The 12,682-nt window shown below is 43.5% G+C and overlaps 1 protein-coding gene across 2 annotated transcripts in view; it reads right to left on the reverse strand.

Annotated features, from left to right (window-relative positions):
• NCAPG2 (non-SMC condensin II complex subunit G2) overlaps positions 1–12,682 on the reverse strand; it is a 110,841-nt gene that overhangs the window by 48,299 nt on the left and 49,860 nt on the right. For both annotated transcript variants that reach the window (XM_065582770.1, XM_065582769.1), the window contains 3 exons: positions 7,111–7,333; positions 3,915–4,018; positions 3,311–3,484 (listed from right to left, as the gene is read on the reverse strand). In XM_065582770.1, coding sequence (XP_065438842.1) covers positions 3,311–3,484; positions 3,915–4,018; positions 7,111–7,333 — 501 coding nt within the window. The remainder of the gene's footprint in view (positions 1–3,310; positions 3,485–3,914; positions 4,019–7,110; positions 7,334–12,682) is intronic.

The following is a 12,682-nucleotide window of genomic DNA, read 5'->3' on the forward strand; positions in this document are numbered from 1 at the left end:
TTTAGAGCCTACAAGTCCATTCAGTCCTATTTCTTGTTCAGCCAATCGCTGAGAGAAATAAAGTTTGTTTACATTTATGGGAGATAATGCTGCCTGCTTCTTATTTACAATGACATCTGAAAGTGAGAACATGCGTTCTAATGGCACTTTTGTAGCCCACATCGCTACAGGTATTTACGTGCCAGATATGCTAAACATTTATATGCTCCTTCATGCTTCAGCCACCATTCTAAAGGAAATACTTCCATGCTGATGACACTCATTAAAAAAATTAATGCATTAATTAAATTTGTGACTGAATTCCTCGGGGTAGAATTGTACATCTCCTGCTCTGTTTTACCCACATTTTGCTATATATTTCATTTTATGGCAGTCTCGGATGATGACCCAGCGCATGTTCGTTTAAAGAACACTTTCACTGCAGATTTGACAAAAACGCAAAGAAGGTACCAATGTGAGAGTTCTAAAGATAGCTACTGCATTCGACCCAAGGTTTAAGAGCCTGAATTCTTAGAGTCTTTAGGCTTGCTGGCAATGACGGTACCTGAGGAACCTGCAGCCTTGTGAGTACTGAGTGAGAGATCAGTGGGTGCCAAGCTGGTCGACCTGATCGGGAATCATCTCTTTGTGGTAGATTCTCTACCCAAGTGACTTGAAGCACCCGCTTTCTGGAAGCTTTTTGAGAGGAATCCAGGAATTTTTTCTTGGAAGTTGCAGGGGAGTGTTGTGCCAAGGAAGTTGATGGAGACAGCCTCATCAAGGACCGTAGGACAGAGGGGATCCCGGGGCTGGGGTCGGAAGCTGGTTGGAGCAAACTCTCAGTCATAAGTAGACTCCATTTTAGTTCAGTTTTCTGGCCTTGACCTTAATTTCAGGGAGAAATTATACTTTTGAGGGACATGTGACTCCGGTTATGTCTGTCACTGATCGGGATAGCCTCTTGGCAGGAAAGGTAACATTTAAACCCGGGGAGCTGGGCATACCGTTTCCAGGTTCCACTTCCCCAGATGGAAGATACAAGAAAAAACAATTATGGATGGGGAACAGTTCACTATTCTAATAAGAATTTTTTTTTTTAAACTCAAAAAAGAAAAAAGGGAGTACACGAACTAACAGAAACTCCATGAACTAACACTATCTTGAACGAGAGAAAAAAAATACAAGTGAAGTAATCTCAATTCAGATGCTGCCGAGGCTCCTTCTTGGGCCAAGGTGTCTGAGAAGGAACTGAGAGGGAAGTTCACCTGCGCAATGCTATATAGCACTGGTGCATGGTACAGGATGAGAAGAGCGCATGAGCAGGCCAAATGCGCTCTAAAATCTCTGATGTGAGGTACAGAGGGCAAAAATGTTCCAAGAGCGCCCTTAGGGACACTATTCAAAGAAGAAAGGATGATTCTTCCACTAAGGAAGCTTTCAGATGGCTTTCACAGTCCTTGAGAGCTCTCAGAGCAAAATCCACACAAATAAGAGAAACCTTCGTTGGATGATCCTTCCAAAGGCATCACAGGCAGCACATGTACTATTAGTAACAAATAGAGCTTGGCATCTATTATGAGGAATACCGCAGGACTAGGTGAACAGATGAACTGGACCAACACTATGAAGATTAATGGAATTAACTGAGTCAAACATGTCAAAGCCTAACAATGAGCAAGTGCATCAAGAGAATGCTCACCACAAGGCAGAATTAAGACAGCAAAAACAAGTGCAAGGAAGGGAAGAAGACTCTGATGTTTCTAAGTTGTCTGCTCAAGTAGTGAAAGAGGAACTGGGGTAGTGACTATTCAGAATGGCGGGGGGAAACTCCTCATATGACTTAACACTGAATATTTTGTTCTGCAGGGGAGCCTCAAGAGCCATTGCTTTTCACTACTTCTTACCATGGTGCCAAGAGACCAAGAGCACATGCACTCCCAGCAATAGAGATCTAGGACAGGGGTCGGCAACCTACGACACGCGAGCCGATTCTGAGTGGCACACAGCTCCCCTGATGCAGTCCCAGCCCCCAGCCCCACTCAGCCCCCCGCCCCTGCTCTCCCTTGAGGGGGCAGGAGGCAGAAGCTTGGTTCTGCGGCAGCCAAGCTTCCCCCCTCCCCCACTTCTTCCCCCAGCGTGGCGCTTTCCTGCCCCGCCTCCTCTCCATCCCTGGCCAATCAGCTGATGGCCCTAGTGAGGGGGAGGGGGAAGAGTGGCAGCATGCACACAGCTCCGTAGAGGAGGCAGAGAAGAGGTAGGGACGGAGCCTGGGAGAAGGGGGTGGAACAGGGCATATCCCTTCCAGCCCCCTGCCCTGAGCCGCTCAGGGCAGGGATCTGGGAGCACCCCCACGAGCCGAGCACCCCAGCCTTCTGCCCTGACCCCCTCCCCAACACACACCCAGCCTTCTGCCCTGCACCCCCACAGCCCCATCCCTCTGCCCTGAACCTCCCACCCCAACACACCCCCAGCCTTCTGCCCTGCATCCCAACACACCCCCAGCCCTCTGCCCTGCACCCCCCCACACCCCAACACAAACCTAGGCTTCTGCCCTGCACCCCCCACAGCCCCAAGCCCTCTGACCTGACCCTTGAACCCCCCTCCCCCCCCCCCACACACACACCTCAGCCCTCTGCCCTGAACCCCCTCCCCCAGCCCTCTGCCCTGACCCCTGAACCCCCCCCCCCCCCGGTCTGGGGTCCCGGCCGCAGGCCCTGATCAGCCCGTTGCTGGCCTAGGTGAACAGAACCCCAGGCTGGCAGCAAGCTGAGCAGGCTGGTGGCGTAAGATCAGCATTTTAATTTTAAATGACGCTTCTTAAACATTTTGAAAACCTTGTTTACTTTACATACAATAGTTTAGTTATATAATATAGACTTATAGAAAGAGACCTTCTAAAAATGTTAAAATGTATTACCGGCACGCGAAATCTTAAATTAGAGTGAATAAATGAAGACTCGGCACACCACTTCTGAAAGGTGCCGACCCCTGATCTAGGATGATAATCAAAGGAGAACAAATAGTTATATATTTGTTTCTGTTTCAATACTTAAAATTATAAGGGCTCATCTGCCAGACTCTGAAATTATAGAGCACTCTCTCTTGTTTAGGAAATTCCAAGGACCTCACTCCAGCCACTTTTTAGTTCATGGCATCATCCAGACACCATATGAAAACACGACTGTGGAAAGACAGACAAGGGACATGCACATATATGCCATGCAAGCACTAGAATTGAAAATAATTTAAAAAAAAAATACAGGTTTCTAGGAAGTCATTCATCTGTATTTTAAATTTGCCACAATTTTTAACCTATGATATTAAAGTTTACCTTAAAAACTTTAAAATATTCTGGTAGTACAGAGGCAAACTTTCTGATTGTGTAACCTTTGGCTTCTTCATTGTGATCAAGTGCTTTGTGAATACTTCTCCAGAGAATGACAGTAATCTCCAGTAAACTTGCCATGGAAGCCACATCGTTTATTGACAACACATTATTTAGCATCTGAAATGCAAACATTTGGGGATTAAAATAGCTAACACTGTATAATATGAATGCAGGTTAAAATTATGTGTCAAAAATCTTTTTCTGAACTCTTCATTTAACAAAGGAGCTATGTTTATTGTAGGGGGAGGTGAATGCCACAATTCAGACTTAATCTGTGCATAAATACAGTCATTTTGATAGATCCATATTTGAATAAATACAATTGCAAAATCATTTCTACTACTGTATACTTAGAATAACCATCAGCATGAGACAAGCACCCATTTTAAGTATTCCTGGAATTCCTCCCAGTTTACTCCTGCTACTCGACCTACTTGCCACTCTCTCACATCACAGTAGTGGCCTGATAGCAACTTTTCCCTGTCTTCCTACCCCTAGAGATCCCCATTTGTTCCCCTTATGGTCTCTCTCTTTCATGTTCACTTACACTTATATTCTCCTTTTCACTTTCTTCATCATCATCTTGATTTTCTTTTATTGCTCTCTGGATGCAGGCATTCAAGCAGCGCCGAATAGTGAGCATGAATTTAGCTAAATTTTAGAAGTAGATAATTTAGACAACCATTCCACTTAAGTACCCTTTATCAGCAACAGATATTACAGGTAATTATAAGCATTATTTGGGGAAGTGGGAGATAAGAAGACAGCTAGTATATAAAATACCAATTCCATTAAAAGTAAATTTAATATATTTAAAATATGAAACACTTGTGGTTTAAGTACATAACATAACATAAGAAGAGCCGTACCGGGTCAGACCAAAGGTCCATCTAGCCCAGTATCCTGTCTACCGACAGTGGCCAATACCAGGTGCCCCAGAGGGAGTGGACCAACAGGCAACAATCAAGTGATCTCTCTCCTGCCATCCATCTCCATCCTCTGACAAACAGAGGCTAGGGACACCATTCCTTACCCATGCTGGCTAATAGCCATTAATGGACTTAACCACCATGAATTTATCCAGTTCTCTTTTAAACGCTGTTATAGTCCTAGCCTTCACAACCTCCTTAGGTAAGGAGTTCCACAAGTTGACTGTGCGCTGCGTGAAGAAGAACTTCCTTGTATTTGTTTTAAACCTGCTATCTATTAATTTCATTTGATGACCCCTAGTTCTTGTATTATGGGAATAAGTAAATAACTTTTCTTTACCCACTTTCTCCACATCACTCATGATTTTATATACCTCTATCATATCCCCCCTTAGTCTCCTCTTTTCCAAGCTGAAGAGCCCTAGCCTCTTTAATCTCTCCTCACATGGGACCCATTCCAAACCCCTAATCATTTTAGTTGCCCTTTTCTGAACCTTTTCTAGTGCCAGTATATCCTTTTTGAGATGAGGAGACCACATCTGTACGCAGTATTCGAGATGTGGGCGTACCATCGATATATATATAAGGGCAATAATATATTCTCAGTCTTATTCTCTATCCCCTTTTTAATGATCCCCAACATCCTGTTTGCTTTTTTTGACCGCCTCTGCACACTGCGCGGACAGCTTCAGAGAACTATCCACGATGACGCCAAGATCTTTTTCCTGACTTGTTGTAGCTAAATTAGCCCCCATCACATTGTATGTATAGTTGGGGTTATTTTTTCCAATGTGCATTACTTGACAAATGAAATTTAATGTGGATAAATGTAAATTTCAAGTAATTATCACCCTTTCTGATCCAATAATTGAAAACAAAAAAAACAAAAAAACAAAAAAACAAAAAACAAAAAAACAAAGTCCCTTCGTGTGGTATTTTTCTCCAGAGAAAAGATCACAGGAAGCTACTGAATTTATTTGGAATGGCTATTACTTCAATGGACTAGTCTCAAAACATGATGGCTCTCTGTCACATGGGGGCTCCTTGGCAAAGGGTCCCCTGTTATTTGCAAACTCTCACTTCAGAGCTAAGACACTCACTGTACCAAACTCTGTCTTACAGGAGATTTATCCATAATGAGTAACATATAAGGTATCTACAGAAAACTCCTGGTCAAGACTCAATCATTATGAGATGTATGGATGGATGGATAATATTAAAAGAATAATGTATTTATATTGAAAGTATGCTTTATGGACTTGACGTAAAAATTGAGCCTGGTCCACACTAGAAGATTAGGTTGTTGAGTTACAGTGGTTAGGGTGTGAAAAATCCACACCAGAGTGGCATTGTTAAACCAACCTAACCCCTCAGTGTAGACTGCACTAGGTCAATGGCAAAATTCTTCTATTGACCTAGCTACTTTCTCTTGGGGAAATGGATTACCTAGGATGATGAGTAGCATTTTAAATGTAGATGTACCCTAAGTCATCCAGGTAGTGTGACTTGGTGAAGATCCATTCAAGCAAGAGGGAGCTGTCACTCAGACAGCGAGGTAATGAAAGGCTCTATTATCTACCCTTGCAAATAAGAACAATGGAAAGCCATCAGCAAGCAATATAAACCACTTGGTGGTGACAAGGAACATTATAGCAGGCGGAAGATCACCCTGGTTGTGAATAAAGACAAAAGACTGTTTCAATATCACCAAGTGTAAGGAAAGGTTCTGTATCCATTGAAGAAATCCTTTAAGGAGCAGGGGACTTTCATGAATGTTTGGATCCTGATTCTTGTGAAACCAGCCAGCTCTCCACAGGGCTGAACTTTCTGGGGGTAGGAAGCCTACTTTATTATATAGGAAAGGTAACTACTGACAAGAGTTCACATTTTATGGTTCACATTTTATGATTTTGTTTTGTGTTGTTCCCATCACTTTCTCTCACTTCTCGTTAACTCTTTATTCTTTCTTAAACAAATCTACTTTTGTTTTATTGTAAGTGCTTACAATACTATAGTGCTGTGTGGTTTACAGGAACAATGGTTAAAGATAAAATTGGTAATCTGGGGTACACTGCACCTTTGGAGGCTGATGATCTGGAATTTCTGTGAATAACCAATGTCAGGGGCTTGATATCAAAAAGGATTAATTCCAAGGGACTCAGGGTGCACCTATTGTTAACCCACAATGTGAAGTTAGGCTGGCATAGTCCGGAGAAGAGTGGTCAAGTGGCTGAAAGTCTGGTTGGTGTCAGGGAGAGGACATCCAGCTACCACAAGAAAGACTCCATCTCCCTGGAGGAGGGAGTAAAAGTGACTGGGTCTTATGTGCCCTGAGAACCATCACTACCCCTTAGACATAAATCCACAATATTTATAGAACACATAATTAGGCTACTTTCTTTAAAATCTCTCAGTGCCCACACAATCACCCTCATCTCTAGAATGCATGTGTAGGGATTGTTCTTTGGGTGACCAGATGTCTTGAGCATGGAATCACTCTGTGCAGATTCTCTCTCTCTTTCTGACATTAACAAGTTCTGGAAATAAAACCACTCTCCTGGTTTGCTTGCTGGCATGGATTCAATAGCATTCTTTGCTAGAAAGAAAAACTTCCTGCAATGTATCTCCCTGATACTGCTGGTCAAAGAACATTTTCAATTAGGGAAATCTGGAAGAATTTTTCAGAAGAGACTTTTGTAGAGAGTCAGCCACTTGACAATACTGAAGGCCCCCAAGTATTGGAGACAAATTAAGTGTTAAACAAGTAATATAAAATTGACATTTCCAGGACTCTTGTAGTGTCCAATACTTTACCTATGTTGGTGGGAGCAGTATACTCATAAGCATACCGATAGAATTTTCTGGCTGCTGCTGGATTCATCTGGATTAGCGTAACACAGCGTTCACACCAGACCTCCTCAGGTTGATTAACAGGCAAGAAAGAGTTGAATAGGAGATTTACCAAGCGGCGTGACACAGGACGTGAATCAACTTCAAGGCGAGAGAGAAGATGCTCCATGGGACAAATTTTCCAGAACTTTTTTTTTTTTTTTTTAAGTGTGAAGGGGAGGCAGTTAAAGGGGCAACAGAAGAAGGGAAAGAGAAACAAGATATTACAATTTTTTTTGTTAAGAGTACTTTCTGCACCAAAACATTGACTCTGAACAAAACTAAAATGTATTGTTTAAAGTAAAATACTAAAATCCATAGCGCTATATTGCACCTGAATAATGCTATAGTACTGGTACTATATAGCATATCAAGTGTATTAGTCAAATTTCAACTCAGGCAATTACAAGCCGGTGTACCTGAAATTCTTTACGCAGTTCAGTTTGATAAGGAAGAATTTCTTACCTGCAGTAGTAATACTTTGAAAATATCACTGCAAAAACTATTATTCAGGATTCTTACTCATGTCTCACACTCCCAACTTCAGAGAGGATAGAATTCCCTACCTATGAAAATTTTAGGTTCTGAGGCAGCTGTAAGGGTGACTGTGCACAAGCTCCCTTCCAGATATACCCACCAAAGGTTAGCCCATGCCATCAGCTGCCACCACCTCAGTCCTGTTCAATTACTGCATTACAGACATGGAATGCAGAAAGTAAATTCTTAGTTATGGAATAGTAATGCTACTACTCTACGTCTGTCATTTTTGTGGCAAGGTCTTGAATTAATTAGGTCTATGCTTTTAGATATGGGATTTCAAAAAAGTTTTGCAACTGTTATTAGGCACTGAAAAATATTCTTCCTTCTGGCTCACTGATTACAGCAGTATTCCCCTTGTGGTTACAAAATACGGTGTTACTGCATGCAGCTCAATAGATCAGCCTCTTCTAATAATCACTTTACTAACAACAGCTTATTCAAACCATATTTTCCAACATCCAAGACTTAACAAAAGTACACATTTCCTATTTAAAAATGGTTATTAACCTTTCGTAACTGTTGTTCCTAGACGTGTGTTGCACATGTCCATTCCAGGCGTGCGTGCACCCTTTGCACAGTTGTTAGAAGTTTTTTCTTCAGTGGTATCCATCAGGGCAGCTTAAGCACTTTCTTCTGCCATGCACCAGTGCCAGTATGAAGGGCCCACCCACCCCTGAGCTCCCTCAGTTCCTTCTTGCTGGACCACCTTGAAGCAAAGGGCTAGGAGGGTGGGTCGTGGAATGGACATGTACAACACATCTCTAAGAACAACAGTTATGAAAGGTTTCAGAGGGATAGCCGTGTTAGTCTGTTTCAGCAAAAACAACGAGGAGTCTTGTGGCACCTTAAAGGCTAACAAATTTATTAGAGCATAAGCTTTCGTGAAAGGCTAGAAACAATTTTTTCTTTGAGTGATTGCACATGTATATTCCACTCGGTGACTCACAAGGCATAATGTACAATGAGTTCATGTACACATAGACTGGAGTACAATTTGTCCAAATTTAGCATCATTTCTGGAGTACAGAGTACTGGCATAATAGGATGCAAAGGTATGAACTGAAAACTAGACTGCCACTCTACAAATGTCCTGGATTCCGACTTGAGCAAGGAACACTGTAGAGACTGCCTGTCATATCATGGAACGTGCGGTCAGTCTGCCCCGCAGGGAAATGCCTGCCAGATCATAACAAACACGAAGGCAGAAAGTTATCCAAAACATAATTCTTTGTCAAGAGACAGGATGATCCTTCATTCTGTCTGCTAAGGCCACCAATAGCTGGGTTGACAAACAAAACGCTTTAGTCCTCCCTACATAGGATGCCAACACTCTGACATTTAAGGTGTGCAAACGTTGCTCCTCTATTGGCACGCAGTTTGGGGTAAAATGTAGGAAAGTAAATTGACTGGTTAATATGAAAATTAAATACCACTTTTGAAAGAAATCTTGGATGCGGGCACGAGTTCACCTTATCCTTAAAAGAGTATTGTATAAGGTGGTTCGGATGTCAGAGCACACAATTTGGCTACCTTCCTGTCTGAAGCAATAGCTACCAGGAAAGCCACCTTTACAGATAGGTACAGTAAGGAACATGTTGGTAGAGGCTCAAATGGTGGCCCCATGAGCTTTGACAAATCTAAAGTTCAAGTTCTGGTGGGGATAGGTTCCCTTATTTGAGGGTACAACTTTTCCAGTCCCTTCACAAATCTGATTGTTATATCATTAGAAAATATAGAACGGTTATCCACATAGGGATGGAAAACTGATATTGCTGCCAAAATCATTTGGTAGAAGATTTCTTTGATAGAAGAACCATTAACTACTGCTGTTTTAGATGCAATACATAGTCCAGAATATGCTGGACAGAGGACTGCATTGGCAAGACTCCAAACTGACAAGACCAGACAGAAAAAGGCCTCCATTTTGACATGTAAGCAGCTCTGGAAAAGGGCTTTCTAACTGTTTCTAACAGGACATGGTGAACTTGCTTCAAGCTAGACTCCCCCTAGGACTTGGCCTTGGAGCCTCCAGGCTGTTAAATGAAGGGCCACAGGTTTGGGTGGAGCAGCTGACCATTATCTTTGGAGATCAAGTCCAGATGCAACAGGAGCGAAATTGGAGTTGCAACTGACAGATCCAATACAATGGCAAACCAGTGCATCAAAGCTACTCTGGGGCTATTAACATAACTTGGACCTGGTCCTGTTTGTTCTTTAGCAGGACTCTGTGTAGGAATGGGATTGGGGGAAAAGCATAGTAGAGCTTGTTTGTCCAGGGTAGCAGGAAACCATCTGCAAAGGAACCAGGGCTGTGCCCTTGTAGGGAGCAATACAGTTGGCATTTCCTGTTGGCCTTGTTTGCAAATAGGTCTATCTGAAAAATTGGGAAACTGTCTGGTTGCATTTTGGCGGAGAAACCACTCATGACCATTTGTAAATAATCTGGTTAGGTGGTCCACCAGCTCATTCTGCATCCCTGGAAGGTAAGGAGCTTCGAGACTGATTGAATCGACAATGAAAAAGTTCCATACGTGAATTGCCTCCTGACAAAGAAGGGACAGGCGGGTTCCCCCTGCCTGTTGAGGTAAAACATTGCCACAGCAGTGTCTGAGAGACCAAATAAGCTTTTGGCCTTGACATGTGGTAGGGAGGCCTGACAGGCGAGGCAGACAGCCCTTAGCTCTCTGACACTAATGTGAAGAGAGAGATTCGTTGAGGGCCACAAACTTTGAGTTCGGAGGGCATCCAGATAAGCTCCCCACACCAGGGCAGATACATCCATCACCAGTGTCAGTAAAGGCTCGGGGCAGACAAAGGGAACGCCCACGCAAACACTGAGTGGGTTTGTCCACCTATCTAGCAAAGTCAGTACCTGTGAAGGCATAGTGAGCAGAGTGTTCAGATAGTGCTAACTTGGTGAATAAACGGAGGCCAGACAACTTTGATGAGTCATGATATGTAGTCCAACATGCCAGGCTGCAAATGTGTATAAAGTCATATAGGAGTCTCAGACAGTTTTGAGCTGATGTGATTGGGTGAATGTTAAGGTCTGCCACAAGAGAATGAATTGTTTGAAATCTTGTGTCTGGAAGGAAAGCTCTGGCCTGAACAGAGTCCAGCAGTCCTCCTATAAAAACCCTATTCTCTGCACTGGACAAAGGAAAGACTGATCAACTTAGACAAACAGACCTAAAGCTCTGAAGGATGATAGGATGAGTTGAACGCAGGAGAGAACCTGAGCCCTGGACCAGCCCTTAACTAGCCAGTCATCCAGGTAAGGTGGACCTGTACTCCTAGTCTCCTCAGAAACACAACTACCAGACATATTTTGTGAAAACCCAAGACGCTGCTGACAGGCCAAAAGGCAGCACAATGAACTGATAATGAAAGTGATTCACTATGAACCTGAAAAACTTTGTGACCTTGATAAAATGCCACATGAAAGTAGTCCTCTCAAATTGAGGGCAGCATTCCCATTTCCAAGATACAGGTATAGAATAATAGAAGGCTGGAAGGCAAAGTGACCGTGTGAAACTATCTTTTTGAGGTATTTGTTGGTGCAGGTCTAAAGTTGGTCTGAGACCTCCCTTTGGTTTCAGGATTAGGAAATAACAGGAATAGACCCCTTTTCCTCGGTGACACTTAGGAACCTCTTCTATGGCTCCTACCTGAAGGAGAGACTGAACCTCCTGTTGTAGGAGCTCCTCCTGAGTGGCCCCTGAAGAGAGTGTTGGGTAGAAATAAATTGGAGGGTATATCCCACTTCCACAGTGCTTAATACCCATCAGTCTGAGCTAATCCAGGACCAAGCACTGGGGAAGTGGGAAAGGCAGTTTGCAAGTGTGGGGAAAATGGAAACTGGCATGGCGAGCTTGAGCATCCCATCAAAATGCCTATTTAGCACCCGCAGGTGTCTAGATGGACTAGACCGTGATGCAGAGGCAGAAGGAGAAAAAGGTCTATATCTACAACCCCTACTCATTTTTTCTCTGCAGATCCTGGCAAGAAGCAAGGGCAAAGTAATAGTGGGTCTGCTGTGGATGTAAGTGCTAACTGGATGGGACTGGAGTATACACCCACAAAAACTTTAGAGTTGCCATAAAGTCCAAATGGTGTCAGAATCCAGTGTCAAGTCAGAGAAGGACACTGAGCAGTCAATGTTGCAGGCTTCCCCTTTGATGGTACTGATGCAATGGAGGTTGACATGGTACCGAGCACTGCACCAGTACCGAGAGCACAGTCTCCTGCACTGTCAGAGAAACTGGCACTGAAAGGCTCAGCAGATCTCTTGCTACCACAAATAACTCCAGTGTGGTCACTACCGAGATGGTCTCAGAATGGCACGGTGCCACAGTTGTAGAAGGCGCTCCCTCAGGCTTCAGACGTGACTGCAACTGCCTTGATGCTGCAATCAATGATGCCAGCTTCTGTGGTGCCACAGAAGAGCAGTGCTTATGTTTTGGCTTCACTCTATTCTTACCCCCATGCCCGGCAACCTTCCCCTCTCAGTGGTCTGCTTAAGACGTCTTATGTCTCTTTCTAGGCAGATGGTGCACTGGGACTCAGGCAGCATAGAAGGTGCACTCCTAACAAAAGCTGAAGCACTCAGTGCAGAGTCTGACTGACCGGGCTCTGACAGAGGACTTAAGGCGGCCTCAATGAGCAAAACCTTTAGTTGGCCTTCTCTGTCTTTCCTTGTCCAACACTTAAAGTCTCTGCAGTTCTGACAATGATCCTGAATATGAACTTCTCCTAAACATTTCAAGCAGCTTGAGTGTGGATAGCTCATGGGCATTGGCCTAGTGCAAGAGATGCAGGATGAAGAGATGAAGCCCAGCGATCAAGGCATCCCACAGTACCAAGTAACAGACAAAAACCGCCAGTTGAGCCAAAAAAGAAAAAAACTTGCACTAAGTACTAAACCAATAAATCTAGAAAACTATGTACAATTAATTTA

Source organism: Chrysemys picta, chromosome 2 (assembly GCF_011386835.1).
Source record: "Chrysemys picta bellii isolate R12L10 chromosome 2, ASM1138683v2, whole genome shotgun sequence".
NCBI lineage: Eukaryota > Metazoa > Chordata > Testudines > Emydidae > Chrysemys > Chrysemys picta.